The sequence below is a fragment of the Triturus cristatus genome, chromosome 10, assembly GCF_964204655.1.
Source record: "Triturus cristatus chromosome 10, aTriCri1.1, whole genome shotgun sequence".
Classification (NCBI taxonomy): Eukaryota; Metazoa; Chordata; class Amphibia; order Caudata; family Salamandridae; genus Triturus; species Triturus cristatus.
The window spans coordinates 16,368,269-16,393,771 of NC_140593.1; the positions used below are offsets into that span (position 1 = coordinate 16,368,269).

The 25,503-nt window shown below is 38.0% G+C and overlaps 1 protein-coding gene across 1 annotated transcript in view; it reads left to right on the top strand.

Moving 5' to 3' along the window:
• The first annotated feature begins 5,403 nt into the window (after window positions 1-5,403).
• LOC146788730 (vomeronasal type-2 receptor 26-like) overlaps window positions 5,404-25,503 on the top strand; it is a 287,555-nt gene continuing 267,455 nt past the window's right edge. The window contains exon 1 of the mRNA XM_085630950.1: window positions 5,404-5,939. Within this exon, the coding sequence (XP_085487076.1) occupies window positions 5,404-5,939 (536 nt within the window). The remainder of the gene's footprint in view (window positions 5,940-25,503) is intronic.

The window sequence follows — 25,503 nt, forward strand, 5'->3', positions numbered from 1 at the left end:
AAAAGGAGGGAGCTGTACTGCCTGTTTACAGTCACATAGATACAATCTGCACCAATCCAAGGCATTTCACTCTCTACCAGCTTTATCCGGTCTCTTGAGGAGGATGGAGTGATCCACGGTATCGAATGATGTGGACAGGTCCAGAAGTACGAGAGCCACGTGGTCACCCCTGTCCACAGCCAACCGGATATCGGCACACTCTGACCCCTGCCCACTGCCAACCGGATATCGGCAAACTCTGAACCCTGCCCACAGCCAACCGGATATCGGCACACTGTCTCTGACCCCCGCCCGCAGCCAACCGGATATCGGCACACTCTGACCCCTGCCCACTGCCAACCGGATATCGGCACACTCTGACCCCCGCCCGCAGCCGACCGGATATCTGCACACTCTGACCCCCTCCCGCAGCCGCGTCCCATGACGAGGCCTAAACCTACATTGTGCCATTCTGAGCCAGTTAGTGGCCTCAACGTGGGTGGATAATATAATTTTATTGATATGACTTTTTCAATAATTTTATCGGAAAAGGCACCAGTGAAATGGGCCTTAAATTGGCAAAGTCTTTGGGCTTCGGATGGTTTCTTTAGCAACGGTGTAACAAATGCCTACTTCCAGGCCTTATAGACCTAATCACTGTCCAGGGACAGAGTATAGCTGTATCTGAAAGGCTCAGCTCACTGTGGTGGAAGTACCTGCCAGTATTTGGGGGAGAGGCTTGAGCAGAGAGCTTGAAGTGACGGCTCTAACCATATCCAGTCTTCCTCCATAACTTGAGGGATGGTCCTCGCCATTTTTTCCTGTTATTCCCCTCCTGCATGATGAATTCTGGATTCAGAATTAGTTCAGGTGGTAAAGGGTTAACTGTATTATTTGTCTTTAAGTTATCTACAATGTTCTTTATTTTAATCTTGAAAAATGGCGCTTGTACTATCTGTTCAGCAAAATATTCTGCCTTTACCTTTTTTAGCCAACCTTTACAATCTCTTAATTCCAATTTTCTATTTATTTTCCCCGGGTCTAGGTATTTTCTCCTCCATTTTCTTTCTGCCCCTTTACACGAAAGCTAGCTACCCTGAGTCAATCGTTATACCGGGGGTGGGATAGAATTCTCCTGCTGAGTCTTTTCTCTACCGGGGGCCCATTATCAAGGGATTGTGTAATCCAACCATGAAAAGTATCATAGGCTTTTTCTACATTAGCCGCTACTAGAATTTCCTCGGTGGGGGGGCGGGCCTTTAGAATCCCTGGTCCTGTTTAGCCCACATCTGGACCATACCATTTCTATATTGTAATGTGAAGGGTTAAATAGAGTATTGAAACAGGATGTCACCAAAAAATATTGGTTCAGACTAATTGCATTATTTCTGGTTTGGATATGATTTTGGTATTATGAAACACCAAATGCAGACTATGACCAGGCCTATGCATAGGACCCTGTACGTGTTCATTAAGCCTATTGCTTCCATACAGGTTAGTAATTCATCTGCTTTTTGTCATCTCTGTTATCTACCCAGAAATTAAAGTCTCCAAGCACATCAAATTGGAGTTTGTGATGAGTAGGGGGCTGCGAATGCTCACTAAACTGTGATCAACATTGGAATCAGGATCTGGGGGCCAATAGCGTGATATGACAAGGATATGACAAGCATATTTTATTTGATGGACAGCTGAACATTCAGGGCCATTAATTTACAGTTTGGCGTAAGAGTGACTTGGGAGTGGCGTTACTTTTGTACTCAGTAATACATGAATCTGGCCTTATTTTTGAGGTAGCGAGCCATTAAACACACCAGGGATCTGGTGGTTGGAAGAGTTCATTTAGGTCTATGTGTTTGTAAATAGTTAGTGGTTTAATACACTTCCCATATAGTACACTAGGGACGCTCTTTGGTTAAGTTCTATGTGTATCTCATAGTATGTCTTTTAATAATGTAATGATATGCTTTTGATCATTATGTCTGTCAATGTTGTCTATCCATTTTATATGGTTTTTAAATGTAATTGTAATCCTGTACAGATCATTGCTATTGCTGTATCTCTGTTTTTCAATCAATTCCTTTCAGGATTCTTGTACTGAATACCATATTATTTGCTCATAATTTCAGATGCCTTAATTTATTTATGTGTGCTTTGATAATTTTTTGGCAACCCCGTCCAAACAATTCCTTAGTGCCATATATCAACACCGGGAGAGTCTTTCCTCCCTTTTCTCTCTCACGCCGATCACGTAATGCCTCACGCTGATGTTGTTTACCGATTTAATACGCCCGTGAGTCGACCGCATTTCATTAGGCAGTCTCACAAGCCCGGAGACGGTCGCGGATTTGGAGCGCGAGTCAGGTTAACCCCCGGAGTTTCTTTGACGTTATTTAAAACGGTAGTAAGTACCAACTCTGCCCCTGTCTGTAGTCGCTCTGATTAAGAGTTATCTTGAAGCGCTACATTTTCAATTTTCATCAACTAGTTTAGATATCCTTTGACGTGAATTGCTTGGCAAATTTAAGACCCTTAGTTTATATTAGTTTAATTTTTGCTATGTGGAATAATTTTCACTAATATTAGCGGTCTATGTGGGTGAGACAAACTCTTGTCTTTTGGAAGGAGATGCTATATACTAAGCGTAGTTTGTGCACTTTAGACTCCTGGTAAGTTGCTGTTATGTGGAATAATTCCTCGCTAATTCCTCGCTAATATTGGCATTTTTATGGGGGAGATGCTATACGCTAAGCTCTGTTTTGAAATAAGCTTTATGTGATCCTCGCAGTTGGCATGGAATCGAATCAATTACTTTGACGCCACCGGGGCCCATCCATTGAAAATTAATCCTTAAGGTATTGACCTTTTATGTAGTATGATCATTAATTAAATTCATGTGATTTATCATGTACATTTACCTTAAGTATGATTTCCCCCTCCTTCATAAGATTATGCTGGATTTGCATATCCATCCTGTCGGATTCACTAGAGGAACCACGGACCCCAGTTCTTACCTTTAAATGATGGGTGAGACAATTTAAACACACATACATTTCCAATTACGTCCTAAGTTTTTAACTCTTGAGTGCAACGACCTGACCTATGGTCCCCCACTTATTTCAGGTTGCCCCGCCCTGTCCCGATGAAGGCCCGCAAGGCCGAGGAATTAATCGCCCTCATGGCTACAAGTCGGATCGAAACGTCGACGCCCATTTAATCAAGCCTGGACCCTGAGCCTTATCCCCACGTGCCATCCTAGAATTGATTTCTAGTCTGAATTGATAAAAAAATTCTTGTGATTGTATTTTGGCCAGGCTACTAAAGGACGGTGATTTACAACCAGTCCCTTTTGTTTTTGCTTTGACATATCAAAATTCTTTATGTATTTCTGTTGAAATATTTCTTCTCATCACTTCACTCTTGAGCACTCTTCCTTATTCTGCACGTCTCCCTCTGGAGCAACCCGTTTCAAATTGCTATTTGTATTGAATATTGTCTGGGTTTCACCAATTGATTTAAATAAATATATGGTGATCCAGAATGTGGTCGTTTTGCACTATTTTATGTTAATTTACAAATATACTTATGCTAAGTCATAATCATTGATTGATTTAAAATATAGGTCTAGGACCACTGTCTTTTGTATCAAATATTACCCAGGTCCTTGACTATTATTGGGTTACCCCGTTCTTTGTAATGGCCACTTTGTAGTAGGCCTTAAGCTCACCACCATCCCGCCCCCAAATCCTCTAGCTACCTGTATCCCATAAGTCTCAGGGTAAGCCTGTCCACATTCTGGATTTATGTCCGGTGAGGCCCATGTTTCTGTAATGAGTAGAATACCTGTCCCTGTCTCCTGCAGTAGGAATGTAACTTTTATGGCATGTTTACTAAGGGATCTAGCTTTAATAAGCCCAACATGGAGGACTCCCTTCCCTTCCCTTTGTATATTGGCCTTATCCATCTTGTAGCTTCTGCTGAGACGACCTAATTGTTGACTCACCATCCTGGAATGTGGCCTTGTGACTTAGAAAAAGTGGGTCTCAGGGTAAGATGCTGTTCCCTTGTGTAACTTCTCTACTTTACCTGAGCGCTAAGGTCATGGAGAGGTCCGTGTTGTGGGGGAGAACTAGCATAGTGGCTGGCTCTGTGCGTGATTGATGCGTGGCAGGGTGAGTATGCACTTGCCTTTGGCACACCTTCAGCATGCCATTGGTGCACTCAATGGGTATCTCCACAGCATGTCTGACATTAAGCAGGGAGGGACGTGCGCTGTGCAAAATAAACTACACTTACCAGGATGGTGTCTAGTGGGAGTGCTTCTGGTGGGGGTAAAAATGATTGCCCTGTTTCTAAAGCTTTGCTTCAGCTAAATATACAAAGGCGCAATCAAGAAACAGTGCAACAGTCTATCAGAAGTTGGCTTTTTTTAGCAGCAATTGATATTTAAATAATTTGGACTTGTTCTGGCTCGTAATTTCCAAGTGCAGATTTTTTGTGCGCAGTGCAATATAAGTAAAAATTGCATACAACACAATCAAATATTATTTTTAAAAGTCAACGTAATGTGGCTTACTTTCCACAGCGCGTCCACGGCCCATCTCCCATTAAAAAGGGCAGAACACGCAGTGTGCAAAATAAATAAGAACATCTGCAAAGATGGTGTCTAGTGAGAGTGCTTCTTCCGAGGAGTAAAAACTCATAGGTGGAGTCTATATAGATTAAAGCAAAGGGTATGAACATATTTGATCTATTTCACTGTGAAGAGGTACCACACTTCCTGGAATGAGAAAGCACTTTGGAACTGAAGTCATTTGTTGTAGACGCACAAACTGCAGGACTTCTTCAAAAAACACCTTGAAACACCCATTGCTTTGTACTGTGTCTCATAGCTCATGTCTTCATCACATCAGCTATGGTGCCATGGATCCAGTCTTTAATGACAGACATTCGTTCCCATCCGTTTACAGCACTGTCCCCAATGAGATCCACAAGCCATGGACCATTGGCCAGTGATGTTCTTTAGTGGAGGGTGGTGCAATATGTCTAATAGCTCATGTCTATATCTTCCTCAGGTCAGCTATGGTGCCATGGATCCAGTCTTCGAAGGCAAGTGTCATTTCCCATCCTTTAACCACACTGTGCCCAATGAGATCCACAAGCCACGGACCTTCAGGCCATGAGGCGCTTTAGTGGAAGGTGGTGTAATATGTCTAATAGCTCATGTCTATGTCTTCCTCAGGTCAGCTATGGTGCCATGGACCCAGTCTTCAATGGCAAGTGTCATTTCCCATCCTTTAACCACACTGTCCCCAATGAGAGCCACAAGCCACGGACCATCGGCCAGTGATATGCTTTAGCGGAGGGTGGTGCAATATGTCTAATAGCTCATATCTATGTCTTCCTCAGGTCAGCTATGGTGCCATGGATCCAATCTTCAATGACAGGCATCAGTTCCCATCCTTTTACCGCACTGTCCCCAATGACATGTACAAGGCGCGTGCCATCGCCCGGCTACTCAAGCAGTTTGGATGGACCTGGGTTGGAATCCTGACATCAGATGACGAAGGTGGCAGAAGGGCCGGCGAGGAGCTGGAGAGAGAGACCACCAATAGTGGGGTCTGTGTGGCTTTCTTGGAAAGACTCCGCAAGCCCCTTCACACTGGGTTGAAAGAGATGAAACAGATTGTTAAAACAATCAGCGGTTATTCTGTGAATGTGGTGATAGTTCACTGTTCAAGAGCTTACATGGATTACAACTTCATTTCTTTCTTGGAAGGACTGCCTAGCAAAGTATATATCACTTCTGCAGTCACATCGCATCTGAAAGATTTTATGTATTACTCTGGAATGAGTATGTTCAATGGCTCACTGGAATTTTCCATTCCTAGGGGAGAGATTCCAGGATTGACAAATTTCCTGTACAGTGTGAATCCTTTGAATTTCTCAGACATTGACATGTTTGTGCAGCTTTGGGCGTTAACATTACAGTGCGCGCCTGCTTTACCGGGTGGGACTTTTGCCTATGAATCCATCTTCCCTCGTTGTAAAAGGGAACAGACAATGAGACAGGTTCCTCTCAATGTATATGATGCTTACAATTTCTACATTACTTACAGTGTTTACATTGCGGTCTACGCAGCTGCTCACGCTTTACACAGCATGATCTCATCCAAAGCCCACTCAGGACATCCCTCAGGGAGAGAAAGTCTGAGGAGGGACTTCCAACCATGGCGGGTAGGAGAGTCGCTTTTCTGTTTCCAAATATAAATGACAATCAAGTATATTTTGCCTCACATAGAACACATTTGATGCCTTTCCCCAAGAGATAAAATTGTTTCACTAATAATTTGGCCTTTTGTACAGTCTTGTTTGTCACCATGAAGTCACTTCTGAGCCTCGGTCCCAACTAACAAGGATACGTTCATGATGTAAAGACAGTTTGCAGCTATTCATCAAGAGTTGATGCAAACTAGTGCAAAGGCTTGATTTGGGATCACTGTCCAGTGCAAACCTGCATTTGTGTTTGACAATAGTCCTAAAGTAACAAATACTTGTGTTTTGAGCTATTTTTTAACTTAAATCACAATTCATTGAAAAAGGTGAAAAGAACTATGCACCAAAAATGTATGCCTCAAGAACATTTATTTTCTCTAACCTTTATCAGCTTTGCATGTACGCTGAACTATACAAAACATATAATAACTTCAAAAAAGTGTTCAACTTGGCAAAAGCACAGTATTTTGTACAGGAAGAGTCTTGTTTTTGAGAGCTAGCACAGACACTAGCACTGTGGTGCTTTGGCTCCAGGAATCCTAATGCAGCACCACAGTGGGAGCAAGGCACAGCGCCACATCATAGTACATATGGTGCTGTTCTGCCCCTACCTTTAACATAACACAACGCACCAACTTTGGTAGCAGGACTGGACAAACAAAAAGATAATAAATCTGTCTCATCAAGTCCAGTCGGTTGCTAGATATACTCCTCGACATTCTACTCCTGAATATTTTTATGAATCTTTATGTTTTAAATATAGTTTTTAAATGTTGCTAATCTAGTTTCATCTTAGGAACAGGAAAGGGGCGTTAAGGCTCCTGACTCCCAATATACTTGTGCATGCTTCGGCCATTTGCAAGGCTGTTACTGTATGAAATGGGAAGTTGCGAGTTATGGATGTGTTGCAAGATGGCAGTAAGATGCTGACCTTAGCAGGTATCCCAGGTCTTTGTTCCAGTCAATCTAGACTAAAAAGCATGGGTCCTTACTTGTTGACATCTGAGAACACAGTAATGATATGAGGAACACATGAGCTACAAAGCAGAGATCTGTTTTGAAGGGATTTCCAGGATCTTATCTTTCTGTGATGTTGCTGGTGGGGTTTCCATTTTTAACGTGGGACATGGATTATACAGTAATAGCCAAACTCACTCATCTATTCACTGCAGGGAACATCTAAAGGAAAGCTTGAGGTGCGCTGGTTCACCAGGCTAGCGTAGATGCTGTCTCCACGTTCCTGGTGGAGTACCATCTGCCTGATTTGGTGAACCTGCCCACCTACCAGGCTGGTATCGCCAGGCCTTCAGTAAAGGTAGCTCTTCAACAGCTTCTCTGTAGGCTCAGTGAAATGCTAAACAGGTGCCATCTTGTTTGGGATCTCACCCAGCATTTCTGCCTGTTTAAGATAAACAAATTCAAAAAGTGGGAGTTAGAATAAAACAAACAATTAACAACCCTGAAACGGAGTGAGATTTTGTTCCTGCACTTTGGGGGCAATTGATGGATTTTTATCCTGGGACCATCTTTCTACCCATGGAGGACAGAGGGAAGGAAATTTACTGCTTATCATCTCAACCTAAAGAAGGGGATCAAGCACCAATATGATAAGTCTACGGGAACTATCTGAAGCTTAACCAATAGAAAAGCAGTTTTTTGCTCACTCTTATACATGATATCGGATTAGTGAGTTTTGAACTGACAATGTATGACTGTTTGTTTGCTTCTCCAAACTTTAAATGACTCCCCTAGTTCACACTTATACTTATCAACATGTTAGCTCACTCACCTGGCAACTCATATTGCTACCCTCGACCCTTCCACACTGACCCACTCATCCTACTATATTCTCAATAATCTGATCACTTACTCACTTTCCACTCACTGACTTACTTGATATGTTGCCCAAAATAGGCCTGGACAGAGTTTGAGCAGTTGTGCTACACAGAACTCCACTGTCACCCAAAAAAACTCTGCTGCTAAGCGAATTTCCACTTGTGGGCCAAGTTTGCTGGAACGCCTGTTTGACTTGCGAAGGGAATGCGAAGTGTGTTGTCACATTCCAAATCATTGACAAATGGCACCACGTGGTTCTTAAGTGTCTCCTCGCATTCCAAATCAACCGCAAACTGCACCACGTGGTCAGCATGGGTTCGGCCATCTTGTCTTTCTGCTCTCTGTTGTAGAGCTGGACCTAAATCTTAATCCCGCTTTAATCTCTTTAATCCTCCCTCTTTATCATTTGTCTACCCCTAATTTTTGATTTATTATAATAGTGTGTGCCTTTGTGTTTGTGTTATGTTTTTTGGACGATTTTGGGGTATATTTCTTGACTTTTTGTATTTTGATTATTTTTTCCACGTACTGTGTTATTTATTCTTTCCTTTCCCTTCCTTATTCTCATTTTCTACCCCACCCAGCACCTTGGCAGAAGGCCAGCATCTTTGCAGGTGGCGCTGCTGCCCAGGTGTGCAGCCCGTGCGATCTTTAGGGAGGAGGGTGTTCCAGCACTGTTATGTTTTGTGCAGTGCCACCTCCCCTCCAGGATGGTAGCAGGCAGCTGGCCCGGCAGTGGATACCCCCTGCTGGAGCATCGGCAGTACTGGGGGCAGGAGCACTGGTTCCCGTGGAACACCAGCCAGCTCCGGGCATCGTGCAGCAGCTGACGCACTCCCAGGTGAATATTTTGGACCATGAACAGGACTTGATCGCCCTGATAGGTATTCAAATTTCGGGTCTCAGTGAGTATTAATTATTGGTATTTTTTGTATTCCAAATAGCATGCTGCTCACACTCACTGGTAAGTAACGTTTAGTTTATGTTTGAATACTATTATTTTGATCGAGTTTCTAGTTTCTGCTAGAGAGGTGCTCAGCAGTGCTACCTATTCGCATTCATCATTGTCGCTCACTTTGGCTGATTAATTAAGAAGCAATTGAAGACTGCCATACTGTCACCACAGTGAATCAGTGATAGCAGCAAGTTAGCGTTCTCTCTGTGACTTTGATTGTGTGCCTTGTACAGTGATGTGTGGTAGGCATTAATACATTGAAAAAAAGAGACTGAGTTGGTCCATCAAGGGAGTTGAGATTGAGAAATTAGAATAGAATCAAAGATCATTCACTGCAATGCATTAGTTCCGAATGCCGTGTTGAGAAACAGTCTGTTCGCATTGAAAAAGCTGCTGCTCAAGTAAAAAATCTACTTGAGTGGCAGAAAGGAAGCAGTGCCCGCTTGCGCTGTGCATGGTGCCCTTCGCGATGATTGAAAAGTGCGAACAAACACCTGGTGCTGAAAATCACCTCAAACGGCATTTATCTAATGCAATCCGTTGCTAGCAGAGTTCTGCGTAGCTTGGCAGTTTCTTTTGCACTTTGCAAACTCCGCCCAGGCTTAGTAAGAAGGCACCAACCACCAGCACCGCTGCAAAGGGCTCTGCTAACCCCAGTAAGTCCTAATATTTATTTTATCATGTCTTAATGTTTTGTTTTGTTATGATTGTTGTGAGCTTAGGGTAGAATCTTGGGTATGTTGCAATGTTGATGCTGGGTTCCAGGATGGGAGTTGCTGCCTGCAGGATGGTGTTGCTGGTGAGAAATAAACTTTCTCTGACATCCTTACCTGCCTTCTTTTCATTCCATGTGGCAATGAGGACCAATACAAACCCACTTGTGCAAAGCACAATGGATTACATTTTTGTTTCATACATGTTATCCCTGCATTATCTTTTTCTGGTCTCAAGTTCACTAAGTTATCTTCTGCATTGTTGGAAATCTTTCCCTCTCTCCTATATATCTTGTGGTACTGTAAGAGTAAGACTAATATTAACACATTTTGTTACTCTACTGTCTACTGTAAAGATTGCAGGCCCAAGTAAGCTAGTATTATAAATAATATTCACCAGGTATGTTTGTTGAGAAGGCTTTTTTTACCTGCTCGTGTTCTAACAGTTGAGTTCATGAGAGAGTGGCCATAGCCTCTTGGACCGCCCTCCCCAATGTTGTGAGCTGTCTCATTCATTTTCTTTTATACAGTATACACTCTTCCCATGCCAGTGTAGCATGGCTGGAAACAAAAGTGTCAGTTCCCACTCCTGTTGTATTTGCCAACCAACACCATATATCTTTCATTGATCATTATTCCATGCCTGGCTTTCTTAACATTGTGAACCAACCAAATGCCCACAGTGATATTTTTGTTAGAAGATACTGCACTGGTAACCGAGCTCTGGTGATATATTGTGCTTGTATTTTTTGATTGAAAAAATTCAAGGGTATCATATCTGGCACCTACAATATCTATAATGTTTTATTCTAGTCACACAGACCACTGGTTATGCCAGCTCCAGTGCCGCTGCAGGAAGTGGGTCAGTTGGAGGGGGAGACGCAGTGGGAGGGACTGGTGCTGGTAAGTCACACAATTGCTTGCTTATTGACAATTAAACTCACTAGCTAGTACCAGGGCATGGTCAACTTGTGAGCTTGAACCCCAACCTCCAGCTTTACCAGCTGCAATGGCCTTTGACTTAATATGGCCTCTTCCATTTGCAACTCACCAAAAGCTCCCATAATTAGCATTGATGCTTGAGGGAAACATGAAATAACAGAGAGTTAAAAGAAAGGAAAATGGTATATGAGTGAAAGGGTGGGTGGGTGGGTGAAGGGGTATGTGGGGTAAAGGGATGGATGGCTGAAAAGATGCTGGAAGAAAGGGTGAATATTGAATGGATGATTATTGGATTGGAACATTTGGAAAAAGACTGGATTAGAGAAAGTAAAGCTAAATCATGGTGGCGACAGGTGAATTAAAATGAAAGGATGTGTGAATATTTGGGTTGTTTTAATGAATAAGCAAGACAGCTCTTCTCATGGATAGGGGCATGCTGATCACCTACTTTGTGTACTTTGGTTATGAAGAGTTAACAAAGCTATGTTTCAATGTGGGATGGATTATGTTTTTGTTCTACTCCCTTGACTCACTGTATTTGTTACGTGAGCCAGATGTATCCCACCCATCATTCATCACCCCATCCCTGCCCATGAGATTTTGTTACCTATGACCGAAGTGCTATATGGTTCAATTTGTGATGTCATGTTACTGCAGTGTTGACGGTGCAATGTGTGTCTGCTTCAGTTAATGTGGCAGTTTCAAAGTGTTCAATGCATTGCAAACTGAACACACAAGTTGTGTTTCCCTTCAACCACTTAGTCACCTCTTAGTACTTCACATCTTCATTTTTCCTAAGTTCTTCAATCCCAACTCACCCAAAAATTGAAAAAAAAATATTATAGGCATGTGCCACTTTTGATTTTATAACAATGCAGAGTGAAGTGATCCCAGAATGTATTTCATGGTTTCTTATACAACATAACAGATTCATTTTACACCTGTTCAGATTTTTCCCTTTCAACTTCCATCGACTAGAACAGTGACTGAATAAGCCAAAGATGATGAATTGATGATCAGAGTAGTGACCCCTCTATTCTATATCAAAAGCTTTAACCTATCCACCTAATCCCTCTACTCTACCCTGCACTAGAGTAAGTCCATCTTCCTTTCTATACTTACTGCACAGAGAATGAATTTGTTAGAAATATGCGGTGGTGGGCAAGGCCACTAAATAAAGTGGGAGTAAGTACATGATTTGATTTAAAATTTGGTGTATGGGAGACACTGTTATGGACATGATAAATACAATTTATATATTCCGTTCTTTTAACTGTAGTACAGTCCATCAATTTCCCCAATGTCTACTTACGGCAGAGAGGATATTATCCATATTTCATATACAAGGTGGATCACTGACATAATATCGATTACCAAAATATCGAGTACTTAAAATATCGTTGCCAAATTATCGACTACAATATTATCGACTCACCATACTTATTTAAGAAAATACTAAAATATCGAGTACACAATATCGTCTTTACAAATTATCGTATATGATTATATCGAAGTTAAAAATATAGTTAACAACATTATCGTCTACTCTTAAATTACTATGTAAATGTTAAAATTATCGAAAACAAAAATATAGACAACCAAAATATAGTTAATTTCGCTATATCGACTATCTAAAAAAATATTTAGATAATATACTTTAAGCCCAACACATACATTAACATTGTAATACATAATAAAACACCTAAATAACATTAAAATTTTCCTTCTAACATATACATTTAAAAATAAACATTCCATAAACAATATGAATACATTTCACGACATAAATAATTTTATAATTATTATACATCCATTAAACCAAATTTAAAAATATATTTAAAGCATGTAATAATACAAATAAACAATTACTTACTACTAATAAGTTGCTAATTAGCGTTTTCCTTACAAGGAAACAAACAGCCAGTAGATAAAAAAAAAATTCAGGTGGACCAATGAGATGCTCACATTTCAAATTAAACCAATGAAATGAAGCAACTAATTAATTGCACACTATAAAACCACTACATTTCAACATCTCTTTCACACTACAAACTGAAAAGAAGAAATAAGACGAAACTCTACTCAACTATTTCCTGAAAGAAGAATTACAATCCTAAAGAAAATTTAACAACTACAGAAAGTAAGTTTTACTCTATTTATAAAGCAACGAATCTACAATTCTACAGCTGAAACTATTTCTATAAATGAATGTACTACACTTGATTTAATTACATTCATTTCTCCTCTATAGATACCTCCTAAAATTACCGAAATATTTTGGACACCCCCACAACTCTAATATTAATCAATGTAAGTATTGTTTTACTTTTTCCTACCGACCTACAACTATTAATTACAAACAATTATTCTAAAAAATATTTTTTCCTTATTTCTCGCCTCTACAGAAAACCACTGAACCATCCAAAACTACCTTCTACGCAATCACCTACTGGACCAAACACATAAGTAAGTATATAAACCTCAATCATTAAACAGCCTAAAATACGCATCCAGAATGTTACTTTCCCCCTTAAAACAGTAGCACATTCAAAATAATGTATCCAACTATTAACAATATTTTTTTTTCTTATCAACAGATAATCTATCTCCAAGATTAAACTGAAAGCTTGAAGTCAGCTAATTAACATCTTTCAACACATCAAATTAAACATTGTAAGTATATTCACTAAAATGTAAATATATTTAAAATATCTATAACATTGTTTATATTTACAAAATATTTTTTCATCTCCCCTAGCATAATACAGAACAACATGACTGAAGGTGCAGAATTTATAACATCTCAAAAAAATAAAATGTTGTTATGTTATATGGGTTATGTATATACACAAGAAAAACAAAGTGGTCTGAAAATGTTTTGGAAATGTAGCAAATACTACTCAAACAAATGCTATGGTAGAGCTATTACAAAAGAAATCACTGTTCTTTCTGTAAAAGAACATAATCACCCCCCCAATATTACAGAGATAGAAGTTAGAAATGCTCTTGAAAACATTAAAGAAGCAAGTACTAGCACTGATAAACCCACCACCCAAATACTCAAAGAACAATTAATTAAAATACCACACCATGCATCAGCACAATTACCCCCAATTGATTGTTTAAAAAGAACTATAGCTAGACAAAAAAAACTAACTACCAAAACTTTACCTACCCCTAAAACATTTGAGACAGTAATTATTCCCCCAGAATTAAGCATAACTCACAGTAATGAACCATTTATTTTTTTGACAACAAATCTCCTGATAAAAGAATAATTATGTTTGCTACTGCTAACAATTTAGTGAAATTACAACAATGTGACACTTGGATGATGGATGGAACTTTTAAAGTTTGTCCAAAACCATTTTACCAGCTGTACACAGTGCATGGATTGTACCACCATTCTAACATTCCATTCATCTATGCCCTCTTACCAAATAAACAGCAAACAACATACATAGAAATATTAACCAAAATTCAAGAAGAAACCAATAATTATTTCCCACAAAAAATAATTATTGATTTCGAATTAGCCATGATCAATTCAATACTAAAAAATTATCCACACACAGCAATCCAAGGTTGCTATTATCATTTTAACCAGAGTCTATGGAGACATCTGCAAAAGTCCACCCTAAGTGTACAATATGCTACAGATAGTACTTTTGCCTACCAGGTTAAAAAACTAATAGCACTAGCATACGTACCTGTAACAGATGTAGCAGAACACTATAATATTCTCATTGAAAGTCCCTATTACAAAAAGAACGAAGACAAATTAAGCCAACTTCTAGACTACTTTGAGGACACCTGGGTGGGAAGATTACATAGATCAGGACATAGAAGACAACCAAAGTTCCACATTCCTTGGTGGAATGTATACCTGAGTACCTTAAATAAACAATCCAAAACAAACAACAGTGTTGAAGGATGGCATAATGCCTTCCAAGCAACTACAAGCAGAGGGAAACCTACCCTACAAAAACTGCTGGAATCTCTACAAAAAGAACAAAGCTACCAAGAATTACGGATGCAACAATCTGTTACTCAAATAGGTCCTAAATTAACAAAACAAACCAAACAAATGTTTGATCTACTACAAAGTCAAGTAAACCTATACCCATCAACAAGTGGACTAGACTACCTATCACTAATAGCCAAAAGCATTTTATAATTAACATACACACAGCTAATAAATGAAATAGGTCAATACAATAAACTATTGCAATCATAAATTAATACTATTTTTTCAGAAATAATATATAATTGTCAAAAACATTTCATTTTCTTAGAAGAAATATATATGTACAATTAAATATTAATTCTGTAAATGTAATATATATAACAATAAACTATAATAACATTTCCCACCCAAATGTTCACAAAATATAACTTACCATTGATGTACCCATACAAGATGAATTCCACCAAGTAAAAAGAAAAAATAAACTCATCCAATGTAAATACATCCTCGGCCAATCCAAAAACGTGAAACATTCAAAAATCCGAAAAAAAGGTCAAAATTGTAACAAACGCGCCAGGAAATCCGGGTTAAAAAAAACAGTGTGATAACTTTATTTGTTCCATTAACTAAAACACACTTTAAAAAAAAAAAAAAAAACGTCTCTCTTTTCATCATAATATCCAAACCCTCAAAAACCCGAAAACAATTTAAAAATCAAAATAAACGCTCCATGAAATCCCGTAAAAACTTAAAAAGTGTGTTAACAATATTAATTAAATCAAGTAACACACGCTTTAAAAAAAAAAAAACGCGTGTTGGTCTTCGAAAAACACATCGATCAACATTTACCTGAAAAACAGAAGAAAACATACCCACCCACACAATCACACCCAAATACATTTAATAAATACAATTACATCATTTAAAAACAACACATATTTAATCACAATATTTACTTCGAAAACTACGTCACTACCAGTAAACAAACAGACGTAACTAAATCATTACTAACACGTCAAAAACACCCAAAACATTTTAAATTATCTATCAATACACTATAAACATCCTAACTACCCTAAACATAAGTATTTAATAACACTTAATACTTAAAACACCCCTTACCTTGCTCAACGCGAAGTAGCTTCCAACCGCGAGCTTCCTCATTCCAAAATGACCCAAAATAACATGAACAGGTTACAAAATAATCCCATTCAAATGAAAATCCCTGCTTAAATCAGTGTAAATAAATTGAACACATTATAATCATATAAAAATATCACATAAATGTATCAACATTTTTAGAAAATTATTTTCTAATAAATAATACCTTTAAAAATTATATTCATAATAATTATAAAAACATTATTATTATGATTATAATACAGTAATTTATTTTCACAACTGTACAAACACTAAGAAAATGTTTATATTATTTAACATTTATTAACAAAATGTACATGTTACAAAAATTAGTTTTCATATAATTATAAAATATAAAAATTAATAATATTAACATTTCCTACAATAATATTATTAATAATCATTAAAAATACATTGCATAAAAACATAATTTTTATCATGTACTAATTATGTACAACAACAAAATCAAAATGAAACAATATTCTTCAGAAATTAAATATGCAATGATATTTTTTATGTATATAGCCAACAAAAACATTATTATATGAATACTGTAAGAATGTTTTTTTGCTAACAATGTTAAAAAGTAATAAATGTTATGTATGTTTTTTTGTTATTATCAATACTTCTGTTATGAAATGTAATAATATGAATACATTTTATTTTAATTTAAACATTTGAAAAAGACACAAATGAAAGCATATTTCCTGTATCTCTACTAATGTATACTCCATTCTGTAAATAAAAAAAAAAATCATCTGACTAGTTTCTTTAAAAAAAATAAAGATTATATAAAAAGATAAAATGTGTCATTGGATTTCCTAATTTATAACTCTCACATATATAATGTAGCTAATTTTTTTTTTTTTAAATGTAAAAATCACATTTTTTATCCTCAATTACATCCAAAAGCATACTTCATTAACACAATACATATACATTCAGCACACTAACCCTATACAAATTACTATTCCCATTTCACTTACATTAAAGTCAGGAAAACTGCTGGACACTAACCCTATATAATTTACTATTCCCACTCCAGTTAACATAAACTCAATAAAAGTGCTGGACAGTAACCCTATATAATTTACTATTCCCACTCCAGTTAACATAAAGTCAGGAAAGGTGCTGGACACAATCCCTAAATAATTTAATATTCCCACTCCAGATATCATAAACTCAGAGAAGATGCTGGACACTAACTGTATATAATTTACTATTCCCACTCCAGTTAACATTAAGTCAGGAAAGGTGCTGGACAGTAACCCTATATAATTTACTATTCCCACTGCAGTTAACATAAACTCATGAAAGGTGCTGGACAGTAGCCCTATATAATTTACTAATCCCACTCCAGTTAACATAAACTCAAGAAAGGTGCTGGACAATAACCCTATATAATTTACTATTCCCACTCCAGTTAACATAAATTCAGGAAATGTGCTGGACAGTGACCCTATATAATTTACTATTCCCACTCCAGTTAACATAAATTCAAGAAAGGTGCTGGACAGTAACCGTATATAATTTAATATTCCCACTCCAGTTAACATAAAGTCAGGAAAGGTGCTGGACAGTAACCCTATATAATTTACTATTCCCACTCCAGTTAACATAAACTGAAGAAAGGTGCTGGACAGTAGCCCTATATAATTTACTATTCCCACTCCAGTTAACATAAACTCAAGAAAGGTGCTGGACAGTAACCCTATATAATTTACTATTCCCACTCCAGTTAACATAAAGTCTGGAAAGGTGCTGGACACTAACCCTAAATAATTTAATATTCCCACTCCAGATATCATAAACTCAGGGAAGATGCTGGACACTAACTGTATATAATTTACTATTCCCACTCCAGTTAACATTAAGTCAGGACAGGTGCTGGACATTAACCCTATATAATTTACTATTCCCACTCCAGTTAACATAAACTCAAGAAAGGTGCTGGACAGTAACCCTATATAATTTACTATTCCCACTCCAGTTAACATAAAGTCAGGAAAGGTGCTGGACACTAACCCTAAATAATTTAATATTCCCACTCCAGATATCATAAACTCAGGGAAGATGCTGGACACTAACTGTATATAATTTACTATTCCCACTCCAGTTAATATTAAGTCAGGACAGGTGCTGGACATTAACCCTATATAATTTACTATTCCCACTCCAGTTAACATAAACTCAAGAAAGGTGCTGGACAGTAACCCTATATAATTTACTATTCCCACTCCAGTTAACATAAACTCAAGAAAGGTGCTGGACAGTAACCCTATATAATTTACTATTCCCACTCCAGTTAACATTAAGTCAGGAAAGGTGCTGGACATTAACCCTATATGATTTACTATTCCCACTCCAGTTAACATAAACTCAAGAAAGGTGCTGGACAGTAACCCTATATAATTTACTATTCCCACTCCAGTTAACATAAACTCAGGGAAGATGCTGGACACTAACTGTATATAATTTACTATTCCCACTCCAGCTAACATTAAGTCAGGACAGGTGCTGGACATTAACCCTATATAATTTACTATTCCCACTCCAGTTAACATAAACTCAAGAAAGGTGCTGGACAGTAACCCTATATAATTTACTATTCCCACTCCAGTTAACATAAACTCAAGAAAGGTGCTGGACAGTAACCCTATATAATTTACTATTCCCACTCCAGTTAACATTAAGTCAGGAAAGGTGCTGGACAGTAACCCTATATAATGTACTATTCCCACTCCAGTTAACATAAACTCAAGAAAGGTGCTGGACAGTAGCCCTATATAATTTACTATTCCCACTCCAGTTAACATAAACTCAAGAAAGGTGCTGGACAGTAACCCTATATAATTTAGTATTCCCACTCCAGTTAACATAAAGTCAGGAAAGGTGCTGGACACTAACCCTAAATAATTTAATATTCCCACTCCAGATATCATAAACTCAGGGAAGATGCTGGACACTAACTGTATATAATTTACTATTCCCACTCCAGTTAACATTAAGTCAGGAAAGGTGCTGGACAGTAACCCTATATAATTTAATATTCCCACTCCAGAAAGATCAAACTGAGAGAAGGTGCTGGTTATAAGATCACTTAAAATATTAATGAGCTACATGTATTAACTATGAGATATAATTTATAAACTATTAAAAAATAAAAAACGATAGTTGCAATACCCACCCCTATCCCATAATGACCATAATTTTAAAAAAAATATGTACAATATCTTTTCCATCAACTATACAATTATTTAATTATATTTATATTTGTAAATTTTTGATTTCACAATATTTACAAATAATGTGAATTTTTGTATAATCTATATTTACACTATTATTTTTAAAAATTACTCCCCACCCTTCTCCCCTAATATACCCACATCCCACCCATAAACACTACATAAATATTGAAATTAGATTTTCCTATTAAAATTACATAATTCAATTTCGACATAAGGGGCCTCATGTAGGTAGCCAAATACAGGTGGGTAACGGCGGATTTTAGGTAAATATGCCGTTACCGACGGATATTCAAACAAGTGAGATGTAGGAGTCCAAAAACCACTTTTAGGTAAATATGAGGGGGTAAATACCGATTCATATTCACAGAATTCCTAAATACGGATTCAGAGTTACCGAATACATAATTAACGAATAGGTAAATATGAAGTGGTAAATATGAAGTGGTAAAAATGAAAATGACATGTAGGAGCACTAGGTAATTAAGAAATCCAAGACAATGGGTAAATAAGAGTAGGTAATTAACACGGATTGAAAGCAGGTGGTAACCATCAACAGTGCAGATAAGCAATCCCAAAATGCAACAGCGTGGACAACATGCCCGCTATGTACGTCATTGCAAGGCGCCTACATGTACAGGCAGCAGGACTGAGGGTTTGGCGACGGGAGGAACGCATCTACAGACAGCGCATCACACTATTCCAGCTGACTGATGCAGAGATACATGAGAGGTCCAGGCTACACCCCGAAACCATCATGGACTTAATCAGGGACCTGCACCCACTCCTGGACCAGCCAATAAGAAGGGCGCACGCCATACCCCCACATGTGCAGGTACTCTGCAGCCCACATGTGTTGGCATCCGGCGGTTATCAGGTGGTGACAGCTGCGGTGGGTGGTGTATCCCAGAGTTGGCTGTCCCGTTCCTTCTTGAATTTCCTGGATGCCATGATGCAGAGAATGCACCACTACATCAGCTTCCACAACACACAGGCTGCACTGCAGTAAACAAAAACAGACATTTCTCACATGGCACAGTTCCCCCATTTCATTGGCTGCATTTATGGTACACACATCCCAATCTGTCCACCAGCTGACACAGAGCACATCTACAGGATCAGGAAGTCCACCCACTCCATCAATGTGCATACCGAATTGAGTGATTTTGTGAATGGTCCTGTGGGTGGCATAACCAAAAGGTGGGCGTATGCTATTTACAACGAAGTCTGCGAGTTGTCGCACAGTGAGGCGGCTTCCAGATTGAGAGCTATTGACCAAGCAAACATGGAGAAGGCCTTAGCCGTTATAGATAAAAGCTTTAGCACACTCTCTTCTATGATCCATACATGAGACAATAGGCACATGCAAGTACACGGCGCATGCTATGTACAAGCCCAGATTCTAGCGTGCGTCCTACGAGGTATCCCAGTGCCTGTGATTACACCTTCTTTCACTCTGCTTGCAAACGCTATTCATTTAATGTTGAATAATGAAGCTTGCTGCTGGATGTGAGTGGGAATCCAGTACATAACTGTCTCGCATTAAGTTGTCTGCTGCAATACTGTTCTTTTTCCACCCCCGCATGTGCGGCGGGATGTTTCCATCTGGCCTTCGATTCCAACCTTGAAAGCAGAGTTCAACAAGTTGAGCCGAATAGAGAGCCATTGTCCCACAAAGAAGTGCCTTTGACTTCCTCTAGTGAAACATTTGTCCTTCACGTTGCTCATACGCGCAATGAGATACAGGCGCCTCTGAATACTGACCTCCCCCTGCATTTGGGCTCTTTGATACAAACTATTATCAATGCCTCGTCCACCACCGGCCTGGCTCATTTTTTTAAACATGTGGGCTCGGGTCTCGTGACCTCTTCCCAAACTATTTTTGGTGTAATACCAGCATTTGTTCATTCACTGTTCTAGATCATCTTTGGAGGTGTCCCGCTGCTCCTGGCGCTAGTGGCAGGTGTGCTGCTTTTCCTTTCCATATTCCGGAATGGCTACTCCTTCTATGCCACACGAGCACCTGTCCCGTCTGCATCTTCTTCGTGATCGGATGCTTGACTTCTATGGTACTTTGCCATTGGCGACTTTGAGTCTGGCTTATGGATTATCCTTCAGGTATTCCAACTTCACCTGCGTACAACCTGTATTACACTGCCTGGATTGTCCCTTTGAATGGCCTCTGGATTTGTGCTTGACCAACATAGTGTCTCCGGTGCCGGATTTCGATCGACTAATGAGGCCCTTAGTGTCTCACGAGTTGGCCTGTTCTGGTGTCCGGATCATGGCGTGTGGGGCGGCGCATGGTATCCTGGGTAATTGGGACATCTCAGCGGCAGCCTCCGACTTCTTGTCCATGAGCTATTTGGAGGAACATTCCGGGTGCCCTCTGATTGTGCTAGAGGCTCCGTTGGTTGGAGAACACGTATGTTCCTTTTCTTTACTTAATTGGATGGCTGAGACTTTTAGTGGCCCTGCAAACGAATTTTTGTTGGAAGCCGTGGCCACATATGCTGCCTATACATTCATGGATTAACTGGATTGTCGTCCATTGCGCCTGTACTACTGGACAGCACCCTGGCGCAACATTTATTTCTTTTATTTCTCTTTTTTCTCTTCCTGATGGTCGGCTTGAGTTTTTTACTATACTTGCATTGTGTTTTTTTGAATTTTATGCTGCAATTAATTGGACTTTAGGACTTTGGCGCTGCATTGGTTACGCCTTGTTCTGCTCTGACGAAACTGAACTCTGCGTTCTCTCTTTTCTTGCCTATTACATATTGCTTCGCTCAAGGGGGCGTGTAGTGAGTTCTCCCTGAATACGTGCATACATTGTTCAGTTGGCATAACCACGTTGAATGTTATGTAGCCATATTTTTGTCTTTGCACACGACACTGGGTTTACATGTTCTGTCTTGAATAAACTGCTTACTCGAGACTTCCTTCAGACGAGTGCATTCTGTTGTTCCCATCCCAAGCTCTGCGCAGCGACCTTGGTCTGTACATGCTGTGACACACAGTCTGGAATTTTACACAATGCATGTGTTCCACTCTAGGTTGTTCGACCCACTCTTTAGCCATGACACACGCGCAGCTGCAAATACCTGAAAGTTGTTGCTTTTCATGTCACAGACATCCGGTTTATTATTCAGACTGAAGACGAGCCTTCCTGCGAGACGGCTCCTGATGCTCCTGAGATGTGATTTCACTGAGCTTATTTTTGAGGTATGGGGTCCCCTATTCAAGCCTAAGAGACCTTCTATTATAACATCATTATGATATTAGCTACTTAGTTAAGGGAAGGTGGTATTTTCCTTTGTATTTTAGGAATCGCTAAATACCACCTTGGTATTTTCCGAATAGCTAAATACCACCTCGGTATTTACCGATTGGGTAAATACCACCTGGGTATTTACCGATTGTGTAAATACCACCTGGGTATTTACCGATTCGGTGAATTCCGATTCGTGATTACCTAATGTTACCGAATAGGTAACTGTTACCGAATTGTTACCTACATATAACTTACAGATTCTAATGTACCGATTAGGTATGGCTGGGTATTTAAGAACAGGTAAAATTTATTTACCTACATTAGTCCCAAAATGTTCACATATTACAATTATTCCCAATTAAATATTTATTTATTACTCTATAATTTTGTAACAATCATTAAAATACAATCCACACCCTTACACCCTTAAAACCCAAATTCCCTACCATGAAACAAAAAAATAATGTCGAAATTATTTTGAAAATATTTTTTAAACATTGTCAAAATGAAAAAATTTTAACATGTCTAATTCTTTAGTAATAATATTTATAACTTATTATCCAATTTTAGAGTAATCTTTTTAATACACTCCCCACCCTTATACACTAATAACCCTACATCCCACTCATAAAACAAAATTAATATTTCATTAGAATTTGAAAATATACAATTTCGTAATTTTATAGAAATTTTTAAATTGCGAAATCTAAAAATTTACAAATTTTTACATTATTATCTGATTTTACTATAACATTTTTAAAACACTCCCCACCCTTATCCCCTAATAACCCCACATCCCGCTCCTAAAAAATATATATAATTTTTTTTTTAATTTCTAAATTATAAATATTTAATTTCGAATTTTCTTTACAATTTACTATTCATAATTATTTTTTATATAATATTTATAAATTATTATCTGATTTTACACTAATCTTTTTAATACACACCCCACCCTTATACACTAATAACCATACATCCCACTCATAAAAAAAAAATTATATTTCATTTTAATTTTAAAATATTTTATTTCGAATTTGTATAGAAATTGTTAAATTTCGAAATCTAAAATATTCCTAATTTTTACATTATTATCTGATTTTACTATAACATTTTTAAAACACTCCCCACCCTTATCCCCTAATAACCCAACATCCCGCTCCTAAAAAATTTATATAATTTCTTTATTTTTTCTAAATTACTAATATTTAATTTAGAAATTTCATTACAATTTACTATTCATAATTATTTATTATTTAATAATTTTAAATTATTATCTGATTTTACACTAATATTTTTAAAACACTCCCCACCATTATCCCCTAATAACCATACATCCCACTCATAAAAAAAAAATAATATTCCATTTTAATTTTAAAATATTTTATTTCGAATTTGTATAGAAATTGTTAAATTTCGAAATCTAAAATATTCCTAATTTTTACATTATTATCTGATTTTACTATAACATTTTTAAAACACTCCCCACCCTTATCCCCTAATAACCCAACATCCCGCTCCTAAAAATTTTATATAATTTCTTTATTTTTTCTAAATTACTAATATTTAATTTAGAAATTTCATTACAATTTACTATTCATAATTATTTATTATTTAATAATTTTAAATTATTATCTGATTTTAAACTAATATTTTTAAAACACTCCCCACCCTTATCCCCTAATAACCCAACATCCCGCTCCTAAAACATATCATACAATAAATTACTTAACACTATTAATTATATTTTAAACAATAATAAAGTATTTATACAAATATGATTAAACAATTTACTTATTCAATATACATGAAATACACATTTTAAACAATATATATATTATATTTCGATATTTCTCACAAAACTATTCAATCGATATTATCTTCAAACGATATTACTACATCGATATTTCATACTTCGATATTTTACTAAACACTTAAAACACGATATTACTTACCTCGATATTCTACACTTCGATATTAATGTTATCTCGATATTTTACCTTCGATATTCTTGTTGTTCGATATTATTTTTTCGATATTATGTCCATTTACCATACAAGGTGTGTGACGTATTTTCTTATTTATTATTCATCTGCCGATTTAGAGTCAGGGTAGAAAGAGAAGTGCATCTGGAGAAGAGCAGGGCCATTGGAATTCAAAATAGATAAGTGTCAACTACAGCTGCACCAGCTGCAGACAGTAGCAAAATACTCAACACGCTGGCTAGCAATGAACATGGCTCCAGTATTTTAGCACAACACACAACTTGGACTCCATAGTGCAATATTCCCCACTCATTCATGAGAGGCAATTTATTTTTCCACTCAAAGTGTCTATTTTTGCATAGCTGAAATAGTCTTTAGAAGTAAATAAAAATCAAATCACTATTTGTTTTAATCTGGTGGTATTCTGCCTTAATAATTTTCTGCCACACAGTCAGTACTTTCAAGGTCTGGGTGGGTAAAACAAATTGGCCTTTTTGACTCTCCTAAACATAATCAAATAAAAGTCCAATGACCCTAGGGGGGCAACAATGTATTCCTACTGTGCAGCTCACTAATTTAAAACAATTGCTTGGACAGAGCATTATTCACAATTCGTCTTTTTTGTTTTTTTAAATATAACTACTCCTTATGGCCCATCCTTAGGTCCCACCAGGGTGAAGTTAGTGGCCTGGCTGTGGTCGCGAAGGCTGGAGCATATCCAGCAAGAGTACTGGTGCCTGGTGGTTCTGGTTGAGGATGAGGAGGAGGAAGAAATAAATGCCTCTCTGCTGGGCTCCAGTGCATCAGGTCCCCCTCAGCCTCCAGCCTCTTGGCCATCCCATTGCTAGCGTGAGACAACTGCTGCCACCCCCCACACTGACAACTGGCCATTGCTACACCACATACTACAGTGGCTGGACACCATCAAGAGCTGGCTCACCATGATGGAGTAGATCCTGGATCAGCTCCGGACCAACATCCATAATGCCCTGTTCTTGCCCTTTAAAAAAAATGTTTTGGTAGGATGGACTTGTTGTGGCTCGGTGGAATGGGTGGAAACGGAGTTGGGAGCAGGTTGCACTTTCATTGGAAATTTGGGACATTTGGGCTTGGATCAGTTTGTTTGGGGAGAGGAGTGGGCATGTTGTGTGGGTAGAGAGAGTGGGTAAATTGTAAAAAAAATGGAAACTA